Source organism: Grampus griseus (assembly GCF_964374135.1).
Source record: "Grampus griseus genome assembly, chromosome: 6".
NCBI lineage: Eukaryota > Metazoa > Chordata > Mammalia > Artiodactyla > Delphinidae > Grampus > Grampus griseus.
This window is the reverse complement of record NC_139000.1, coordinates 100,537,140-100,548,637: the sequence shown is the minus strand read 5'-3', so window position 1 is coordinate 100,548,637 and position 11,498 is coordinate 100,537,140. Positions and strand designations below refer to the sequence as shown.

The 11,498-nt window shown below is 45.3% G+C and overlaps 1 protein-coding gene across 1 annotated transcript; it reads left to right on the top strand.

The window, feature by feature from the left end:
- The first annotated feature begins 260 nt into the window (after positions 1–260).
- STC1 (stanniocalcin 1) lies at positions 261–11,049 on the top strand. The gene is made up of 4 exons (XM_082657505.1): positions 261–417; positions 2,439–2,581; positions 3,279–3,490; positions 9,617–11,049. Exons 1-4 carry the CDS (start codon positions 300–302, stop codon positions 9,885–9,887), a joined length of 744 nt encoding a protein of 247 aa, XP_082513631.1. The 5' UTR covers positions 261–299; the 3' UTR covers positions 9,888–11,049.
- Positions 11,050–11,498: the final 449 nt, after the last annotated feature.

Here is an 11,498-nt window from a genome sequence, read left to right as displayed (position 1 = left end):
TTGGTCCCTGATCCTGAGGACCGATAAGAACGGCTATAAAATCCCTGGGTGCAGCTCTTGGGCCCCCAGTTTGCAAAAGCCAGAGGTGCAAGAAGCAGCGACTGCAGCAGCAGCAGCAGCAGCAAAAGCGCCAGCAGAAGCAGCATCAGCAGCAACAAAAAGATCCTCATCAAATCCTCACCTAGGCTCTCAGTGTATCCAGATCCACATCTTCACTCGAGCCGGGAGAGGGAAAGAGGAAAGGGGGGGGGAGGAAAAAAAAAAAAAAAACCAACAACTTAGCGGAAACTTCTCAGAGAATGCTCCAAAACTCAGCAGTGCTTCTGGTGCTGGTGATCAGTGCTTCTGCAACCCATGAGGCGGAGCAGAATGATTCTGTGAGCCCCAGGAAAGCCCGGGTGGCAGCTCAGAACTCAGGTAAGCGGCAAACCCAGGACCGGTTTCTCCCCCAAAGAGCTGTCCTCATTTGCCTCTCGCTTTTGCAACTGTGTCTGTGACGGCTGATCTTGATAATAAATGTGCTTCATGCCTGATGGCAATAAACTGCCAGGGTAATCCAATAGCCTTAGGAAGTGGAGCTCCTTTGTTTAATAAATTGCATGCAACTAACGAAGAAGCTGGGCGCTCTGCTGAGGGTATTTCATTGCATAAGCCTAGCCTGATTGCCTGAAATCTGGCACGTACCCTCTTGGGGGGGAGGGGGCGGGGGAAAGACTTGAATGTTGGCATGCTTCAAAGCGCTCTCTATACTTTCCAGAAGCTGAAGCTGATCTTAAGGTGAGACGTGACTTGTCTGATGCTGTCCCTCTTTCTTTACCCTGAAGACCCTATAACTTGACTTCCCTGCCCCTCCAGAGAACACACAGAAAGCTCCCTTTGCAGACTGATTTACGGAACCATAGCCCTCCAGTCTGACAAATCCAGGGCAGATTCAGAGAAAACCCTACACATCCCACCCTCGACACTGTTCCTTCTGTCCCTCCCTGCTCTCTCGGGCTCCATTCAGTCCCCACACAGCCCCGTGGCTAGAGAGCCCCTCGAAAAAGAGTATCTGTGAAACGTAGCAGCTATTTCTCCAAGGGAGAGGTCTCACTCTAGCCCTGACTCCTTGAGCAGTTAATTGTGTATTATCTTGGTCTCTAAAGGAAAAGAGTCCTTAGGAAGCCGGCATTGACACCTCTGTCTTTGGACTTCGCTTGTCCAGCTTGCTCCCCTTCCATGACTGCTCTCTCTCCCCCAACTGTCAGCAAAGATGGGCTCGCAGGTGTCCAAATGCTGCAGACGCTTGCTCCCCTCGGAAGAGCACAGGTCCCTGCCGAGAGGAGGGCTTTGCTTCACTTCCTTTTGTACTTAGTTGCTATAGAGATGCAGTGATTCACAATTCAAGCTTGCCAAAAACAATAGCAATCCTAATGCATATTAAAACTGCTTAAAGCAAAGTTATCATTTGAACCCGTGGAAATATATAATTAGGGAAATGACTTGTAACATCCCAGAGGCTGCGGGTGGTGGGAGGGGGAGGGGCCGCCTAACCGAACCGTGCTTTTGATCTCAGAGGAGACTCCTATGGTATGAAGGCTGCAGATCATTTCTCGCGGAGCTGCCTGCCAGAACACCCCTCTTCTGTAGGAGAGAAATTACTTTTATGGAAGATCTTATCCAGAATGTAGAAAGCCTCATGCAAGTTCTCTGCGGTTTTCTTCCAGTCTTGCACAAGTGTTGCCTTGGCCTGGTTATTCTACACCTGTGTTTCTCTCTTTTTAAAAAAAAAAAAAAAAAAACGCTTTTAATATGAGAGAGATTATGCATACCTCTAAGCACTGTCCTATAGTGGGGGGTTGGGATGAAACATGAACGGATCAGATTTCTTTCTGCCAATAGGAAGGTAAGTTAAAAGCCCTATATCAGAAGGGTCTCCTAGTGGACTCCTGGCAAATTCTTCTCTGCCATTTAGACCAAAATTCCATCCTTATGACTCTGGAGTGTATTTTTTGGAAGCCAAATGGATTCCCTGGTCCTTCCTCCTCCTAAACTTGACCACCCACCACTACCATCTACCTTCCCATGCTTTCAGCCTTTAAGGGATGCCCTTGGACTCTGCAGAGCTGCTGTAAGCACTGGGCATGCCTCACACTCCAACCTTACTTTTCCAGCCACCCAAACTGTGTGTGATGGTGAGACCAAGAGAGTGTATCTCCGAGGGAAAACTCATTCCCTTCCTCCATGTTCTCTGGTTCTTATAAGCAAAAGGGATCTGTCTGTCCCCTCTCTTCTTCATTCCCACCCCGCTCGGAAGGGTTCTATCTACTGGCCCCATCACAGACTTCTAGGATAAGTTCTTCCGACCCCTTTTGCTTGAATTTTGCCTCCACATCAGCTTGATCCCTCCAGACTGTCCTCACCGTTTGACCCAGATTGGATGGATTTGTCTCTTTCAGCTGAAGTGGTTCGCTGCCTCAACAGCGCTCTGCAGGTTGGCTGTGGAGCTTTTGCATGCCTGGAAAACTCCACCTGTGACACAGATGGGATGTACGACATCTGTAAATCCTTCTTGTACAGCGCTGCTAAATTTGACACTCAGGTAATAAGACCTTGACCCCTGCTCACAACTGGCTGCTTGTCTTTAACAGTGTTATGAGGCTATTGTTCTTAGGAGCCGGGCTCGTAGGGAACCGGCTCTGCTTCTCAGCCTCCCCAGTCTAAATTCTCATCTCAATTCTCAACGTGTGTACACACACACACACACACTTTTGGCCAAGAAATAGGTTCTATATAAGCCACTCTCCACCCACTCTAATACACAATTGTAACAGGCTGACAGAGGCTGTCTTCTAAGGGAGGGGTGATGAGCGGAAAATCTTTGCCTCTTCAAGAGGAAATAAAAATGTTCTTCTAACAAAGAAGTTCTTCTCACGAAGAGCCGGCATACTAGCTTTTTTTTTTTTTTCTAGCTTGTGATTTGAGTTGTCAAATCTCAATCCCAAGAATACAAAACTCTAGTATGGCTATTTTTAGGCTGAAGGGTGGTTGTTTATGGTTCATCTCTTTTTCTCATCGCATTTCATTTCTATGTAGCTCAATTCTCAAGGTAGTCTAAGGGAATAGGGACTTTTAAAAAAATCCTGGTCGCAGGGTACAGTTCGCTTATTGCAAGGACATGCAGAGAGGGCCATGAGACAGCGCCGAGGTGAGCCCCCTTCAGTTCCACATAGCATAGGCCCTGTCCTCTCTTGTCAGCTCAAGCTAAATCTTGTCCTCCTACCCCCCTTCCCCGGCAGGGAAAAGCATTTGTCAAAGAGAGCTTAAAGTGCATCGCCAACGGGGTCACCTCCAAGGTCTTCCTGGCCATTCGGAGGTGCTCCACTTTCCAGAGGATGATTGCCGAGGTGCAGGAGGAGTGCTACAGCAAGCTGAACGTGTGTAGTGTCGCCAAGCGGAACCCTGAAGCCATCACGGAAGTCGTCCAGCTCCCTAATCACTTCTCCAACAGGTACAAAATGAGTCCACTCGTGTGGCAGTTCGGGGGGAAGGGGAGTGGTTGGTCGGCAGAACCAGACACAGAAGGAGTTAAATTGCCACAGTGATGCTCTTATTTTAGCTTGCAGTCTTCCCAGCTTTTGCAGGAAAAAAATATGTTTGTGATTGGTTGTGACAGCTCAAGCAGCCTGGATTTTTTTTTTTTTCACGGTTATAGGAAAAGTCTCTCCATGCAGCTAATAGAAAACTTCATCTGCAGCATCCCTGGGTGCATTGTCTATTTCCTTCCATAAGCCCGAAGGCAATTGTGAAGTTTATGGAAACAAGATTCTGAGACATCAGATTGGGCTGAAATCATGACTATGCACAGTACAGTTGGCCATTATGAAAACCTTGGTCACATGTCATAATGCAGAGTTTTAAAACTGCATATATTTGAGTCCATCCTAAGCCCAATCAGATATTTCGCTGGGTAGCCCAGAGCGAACCATCTGACTTTGGTGGGACTCAAATTTCCTTTGTGAAAAGTGAAGTGGCTAGACTAGATGATTCCCGTGGTCCCTTCCAGGTCTGTTATCCCATTTGTCTAGTCCAAGATTTCCTGGAAGGGTGTTCTGGTGACTCCCCAGATCACATTCTCATCTTAGTATTCTAAACTGATCCCAAGCCGCTGAGCTAGTAATATCTGAGCATCGTGCCTTTCTGTGCCCTTGACTCACTGTCTTTACCAGCCAGGTGTGAACATCTAAGACATGAGATGGCAGACATGCTCATTCCAAGGCGTAGAAAGTTTCCTGGCAAGACCTGGGCTTCCCCATCCGTGATCAAGTTCAGAAAGGTGCTGATGGGGCTAGCATGGAGGCATGGTAGGGGCAGTGCAGAACGGTCACGTTCAGCCTGCTGTGATGCCACTGACTTGACTCCTAGTCCTGAAGTGCTATGATTCTTTGACTCTCCAGCCAAATCTGCACATATTCACAAAGATCAGACCTTAATGTGCTATTCTGACCACAGGGGCACTAACGCAGACTTACCTGATTAATTTCCTAGCCAGATGCTGCCACCCTTCTTCAGATACTGGCAATAACCTAGTCCTTCTGGGGCTTACCAGTGGGTTAGTCATGTACATACATGCAACTAGAAAACGGGACAAGTAGCTCCTCCTCAGGGAAAGGTTAAGGCCTCTGACTGTTAAACTTTGTAAATTTCTGATTCACTCTTAACTACACATCATTGTTCTTCGGAACCTCAGGTCAGTTTATAAAAATCGTTTGTTCAGTCCTTGAAAGTGACTCTGTCATGGTCCTGATTTTCTGAGAACAGGAAAATCAAATTCAGCATTTATCTCAAGTGCCCTGTCTCTTTAGTATGTGTTTATGTGGTAGCTGGGGGGCAGGAATATGTTAGCACAGTCGTTATTCTAAGTTTTGATCTTTAATGGTCCAGTGACAATTCATGATCTATAATATGGCCTGTGGCCAGTTTTGAGACAATACTAATATCTCTAATTCAACTGAGGTAGCGTCTTCCATTAGGAAGAGGAGGTCTTACAGAAAGGAGAATACAGATTCTGGACCGGTGATCCTAACAATCTAAGAAGAGACTAGTAATAGGAGTTTTTAACCAGGGCGTTGTTCTTTTCAGTAGGTGCCTTGTTTTCACCACCTTTAGAAAAGGGTCACAGGAGTCTCGTTATCTCCCTTTATCATCTTAGAAGAATCATCCTTATTAAGGAAGGTCATCTCTTGAAGACTAGAATCCTCCAGGCAGCTCTTACCTTTCTCCAGTTACTTCACTCGAACTGGCTAATGTTATTCCTGCTCAGAGCTAGAGATTTCCGGTTCCATGCTGGGCTCGATTTGCTCTATTTAAGCTCCTCACTCCTCTGAAACATCCTGCTTTCCCAGCCTCTGTCCCACCATAGATACACACTACGTCGTGCCAGTTGGCAAAGAATTGTGAAAGGAAGTAGTTACAGGTTCATTCCACCTTCCTGTGACTTATCTAGCATGAGATTTGGGCCTGGGAGAATCCAAAAGCCTGTGACTGGACCAGGAGCCAGAACAGGGAGGTTTTCCATGACAGAAATGCACTTAGAACACAAAGGAGAGCTGGAGTGTCCCCCTGGCTGAATTTGTAAACTCTACTTTCAACCATGAGGGAAGCAGGCACAATTGATCAGGCGGGCTGGACAGCGTGAGGCCTGAGAAGAAATTAAACCAATCCAGATCCAGATGGGAAAACTGACAAAGCTTCCAACTCTCTAGGGCATGGATAGGGAACAGGAAACAGAAGAATAATATTGATCAAGGGAAACAAAGGACTATTTATAAACCTTCACACAGAACGGTTCCTAGGCAGTATGTGTGTATTTGGGTAAGCATGGCTGAAACAGTAGCTATGGAGAATATCTGATCTTATTCTTTACCGAGGAAAGAAGTCAGTGATGGAATTTTCAAAGGGGGAGGAAAGAAACATGCTTTAAAGGGTCCTTCCAGGCTGGGCGATCCGAACACTTAGCCCATTAAGTCTCGGGAGTACATCCCACCACCACTCCCCATAAAGATGAAGAAAGGCATCTTCTTAAATAGTTGTAACTCTTCCTGCCAAGGATGGGCCTTAAGCAGAGCTGCACTATTTTTTTGTTAAATTGAGAAGGTGCGTACATACCGAACCCCAGAAACACAAAATGTCATAGCTGGAAATGACCATAAAGGTTATCTAGACTAACTGCCTCATTTTACTGATTAAAAAACAGAGACCCAGAGAGAGGGGCGACCTGCTGAAGGTCACACAGCTAGTGAATGACAAGAGTTGAGCCTACAATTCACATGGCCCTGAGCCAGGCTATTTGATTTCCACTTCAAAAATGGCAGCCACTAAAACCTGCAGATAAAATCCACAATCCAAAAATGGAATTCCAAGTAGAATGGAATAAATGTACCCCCTGGTGATCAACGATTAAATTTGTGTACAGCTCTCACCAATAGCTATAGTAACATCAAGTCTTGGTCCAAGACAGTGATCAAGGAACACATGACAATTGCTAAATCTCTTCAATAACCTCACTGAGTGGCTTAGAGATAGGAAAGGTTTGTCTCATCAGCCCACACAACCCCAGAGGTCAATGCCATATTCTGGCCCTCAGTAGAGAGGTGTGGGATTAATCTATTGCTTGCTCAGGCAAACGGTGTTGTCATCAAGGCAGCCTGATAGGTTTCCCACACTTGGAGGAGCCGCTACTGGAGCCATGGCTGTTATCTATTCCAAGGAGCTCTCTTAGCCTGCCCTGGCTGAGGTAACCAGCTCCATGGGAGAAGCTAAGGGTAGATTTGGGGGGAGTCGCTAAGAACAGTCAGGCTGGCAAGGGTCATCCTCAAGAAGCACCAAGAACAGGTGGCCTGTCGGGGCCAGCAGAGAAAGTAACAGTAAAGGTAGGCTCTCTCAGAGATGGAGAAGAGGTGTTTTGACAAAGTGGGGGCCAGAGGAACGCGTCTGACCTTAAAGAGGTGAGGCTAGTTACAGAAGCTTAGTTTCCTTACTGGTGTTAGACTTCTTCATCCAGACTAGAGTTTTCCATGTTGATATAAGGAAAGATCATCCTCTCCAGCCCATTTGGAAGATCCTTTGGTGTGAACAGTTCTTTCTTTCTAGAAGTGGAAGGGTTAACTTCTAAGTTATAAAGTCCTTATTGAGGGGCAGGAAGATGAGGGGTCAGAAACCTTTTTCTCTAGGATCTAATCACCGTTTGAAATAGACAAAGAGATCCAGGGGACCCACATCCTAGCAGAGCCCACGAGATGCCTGGGGATCTGTGTGGGTGTGTAGATGTCTGAAGCTAATGGTACAAAGTAGTTTATTCTCAGTTTTTCCAAAACCACTTTTCTCCCCATTTCCCCATCCAAGTGAGATCTGCTTTGACTCATGTGCTTTATAATTCCAAAGGGTTGGAAAATGTGTCTCTGTGCCAGGGAATCCCAGTTTTACCAACAGCTGGATATAATCCTCCCTCGTGGGAGGGGTAGAGCCAGGACTACATCGGAGACCCAGACACATTTCTCCCTCTGTCCCCAGCTTGGTTCTGCTCCCTCACAGAAGGGTGATGGCTTTGCTTCAGTGCCCACATTCCACTCTATTTACTGTACATCCTTGAAAGGACCTCTCTGGGGGGTTAAGTTATTCTGGAAAGATGTTTGATCCTGTGCTCTGTGAGGTGAGTTAAAAATAAACAGGTTTCTTTTCACGGCAGATCTTGTGGTCCGGCAGTCCTAGGGCTCCTCTGAGGAAAGGGTCTCTCCACATAAATGCTGCAGACCACCGTCATTAGGACAGTCCCTAATTAGTGAACACAGAGCTAATGGGTTCTGACAACTGCCACCTCGAAATGGAGCAAATGCATCCCAATTCAAATTGGGAAATACCCGAAGTGTCTTCCCAAATAATAGGATGAGTAATTTATATGCCTTAACTATTAGAGAGTTTACTGATAAAAGGTCAATGACAAGGTTTAAGTGTGTTCTCTATGTCATAAAAGACTCCATCTTTTTTTTGGTAGTTTCCATGCTGTCTAACCCATATGTACTGATTTTTCAAAAACCTGCATCAAAGGGAGTATTGCCTAGGACTATTTGCTGTACAACATTTACACAATTGTTTTCACATCTTCTTCACTGTCACCTTATGTGTGGAAACATGTCCTGTGACTATTTTAAATGATTAAACCATGGTCTTCAGGAAAAAAGATATATTGAGACAGTTTTACCCTTTCTGAGCCGTAACAGTTAGCTGCAGCATTTTGGAGGCTTAAAGAACTTGCACCAAAGATGAAGGAAATTTATACCAAACATAAATTCTTTTGTAAAACTTACCAGAAGACCTACAGATAATTTTTTCTTTTGGAAATCATGACATTGAAAAGAACTCTATTTGGAAAGCTCCATTCTCTCAGTGGCCACAAAATAAATCAACACAATGACAGTGTGCAGACACTATAGCCCTAGGACATGGCACATGAGGGATACAAAGAATAAGGACACATGTCCTGCCTTCAATAAGTTTACAGCCTAGTCAGGAAGATAAAACCATCAATAAACTATCAAATGCTGACCTGTACGATGGTAACCCAACATCTATAAAACATCCCAAAAAAGGAGAGGGCAGCACAATCTAGAGCAGTGGGAGAAGGCTTCTTGAAACTATTGAAGCACACACCACTAAGGATCACCAATCTTTCTATTTAAATATCCTTGTTGCCTGGCATCTGGCCCTCTGACTGAAATATACCTTTGCAAGAAGACTGAAAATGAGGTGAGACAACAGCCTTCAGAGAGGCTAGCCAAGTGTATGACAGGGAAATTGAGTAGAAAAATGCATGAGATACTGAAGACAGGGATCTCCTTTAAAAACAGAAATTTAGGGACTTCCCTGGCAGTCCAGTGGTTAGGGCTCCACACTTCCACTGCAGGGGGCACGGGTTTGATCCCTGGTCAGGGAACTAAAATCCCACATGCCACTCGGCACGGCCAAAAAAAAAAAGATAGAAATTAATCAGAATATGCACACACACACACACACACACACACACACCACCAAGAAAAAGAAAGATCGCAAAGAGGCACCAAAATAACTGCAAATGATTGCATCCATGTGCAATGACTATTAAAACATAAGTGTGAGGGTTGGGTCACCTCATACATTTGACTAAGTCCTGCTTCGACCACTAGCCCACTGTATGACCTCAGACAAGTCACTTCAGCTCTCCCACCTTAGTTTCTTCTCTATACAATGAAATGATGAAAGAGTCATTAAATCGTCTCTGTGATCCCATCTAGCTCCACGATTCTCTCTTTCTAAACATTTTAGACATCGCCACGAGCCTACTATTCAAAGTACGATCTCAGTCTCCTGAGCTCGAAACGTGAACACAGAGCTGTCTTGCGCTGGGTGGTAAATCCAGGCAGCGCAAGCACTCACACTAAGAAGACACTGCCTAAAGGTTAGAAGCAAAAGCCACCTTCAGCTGAGGCAACTATTCGTGGGTGCTTCATCTGGCCATTCAGGACGGGTGTTGACTGGAGCCCAGATGAAAGCCTGGGTCTTGCCTTGCTCTCACTGAATGACCCTCTCTTTCCCAATGCAGATACTATAACAGACTCGTCCGAAGCCTACTGGAATGTGACGAAGACACAGTCAGCACAATCAGAGACAGCCTGATGGAGAAAATCGGACCCAACATGGCCAGCCTCTTTCACATCCTGCAGACAGACCACTGTGCCCACACACACCAGCGAGCTGACTTCAACAGGAGGCGTGCCAACGAGCCACAGAAGCTGAAAGTCCTCCTCAGGAGCCTCCGAGGTGAGGTGGCCTCTCCCTCCCTCATCAAACGCACCTCCCACGAGAGTGCATAGCCGGGGAGAGGTATTCACAACCTCACCAAACTACGATCATTTTAAGGGTGTTCGCTCACCAACTTCGAGTGTACTGTGCCTGGTTTGATTTTTTTTAAGTAGTTCCTATTTTCTATCCCCCCCTTAAAAAAAAAAATTGCATGAAACTAGGCTTCTGTAATCAATCTCTCAACATTCTTCAATGGCGGCATTCTCACCAACAGAACACGTGTGATCTTTTCTGCCTCTCCTCAGGAGAAAGTGGTCTCTTTTACCACTTTCCTCTACCAGGTCTTTTCCCAGCTCCCCTCCAATGACTCTCAAACACAAAACATTCATGTTAATTCCCCAGACTTTGTCATTTGAAGATGTGGAACCCTTTAGAATGGTTGCCCCAGTAGAGTTAGCTGGTAAGAAGCAACTTAATTTAAATGCATGTCTTAAAACGCTCATAAAGATGCTCAGTGGAATTCGTGTTATGAATCTGTGCTGGCCATGGACGAATATGAATGTCATATTTGAATTCTTGATCTCTCATGAGCTAGTGTCTTACGGTCTTGATCCTCAATGTCTAATCTCCTTCCCAACACATTTACCAAATTGCCCGAGCCTGGCTCTCCAACCAGACTTGGAGCCTGCCTCTTCTTGCATCTAATGAAAAACAAAAAGCTAACATCTCTATGTACTGTAACTGCTCAGAGCTTTAAAAGTATCTTTAACAATTGTCTTAAATCCAGAGAATCTTAAGGTCTAACTGTGGAATATAAACAGGTGAAAACTAATGTACTGTACATAAATTCCAGAGGACTCTGCTTCAACAAAGCAGTATAGAATAACTTTATTGCATATAGATTTAGTTTTGTAACTTAGCTTTATTTTTCTTTTCCTGGGAATGGAATAACTATCTCACTTCCAGATATCCACATAAATGCTCCTTGTGGCCTTTTTTATAACTAAGGGGGTAGAAGTAGTTTTATTCAACATCAAAACTTAAGATGGGCCTGTATGAGATAGGAAAAACCAACAGGTTTATCTGAAGGACCCCAGGCAAGATGTTAATCTCCCAGCCCACCTCAACCCAGAGGCTACTCTTGACTTAGACCTCTCCTGAAACAGCTCTGTCACATCCAACTGAGAATTACAGGAACCAAAAAGAGCATCCCTTTGGGCTTGGACCACTTAGAGTGTGATAAGGCCTGCTATACCTTGGGAAGTGGCAGTTCTTGACTTTCTGCCTTTCATCAGGGCCTGGTACATCTGGCAGCCTGATGATGGGGTAGGAGGCTTTCCCTTAACTCAATCAGGAATGAGTCAATCAGCCTTTGGGTCTTTAGTTTGGGGGACTTGGGGCTGAGGGGGTATAAATAACCCTGGGCTGTCCAGCCTTAATAGACTCCTCTTACATTTTTGTCCTGTAGCACGCTGCCTGCCAAAGTAGTCCTGGCAGCTGGGCCATCTCTGTAGGATTGCAAAAAAGAAAAAAGAAAAAAAAAAAAATGAAAGAAAGAGGAAAAAAAAGAGCTGGCGGTTTGATCATTTCTGCCGTGATGTTTACAAGATGGCGACCACCAAAGCCAAATGATTAACCTAGCTATGAACAACAGTAGTTTCTCAGGGTCACTGTCCTTGAAC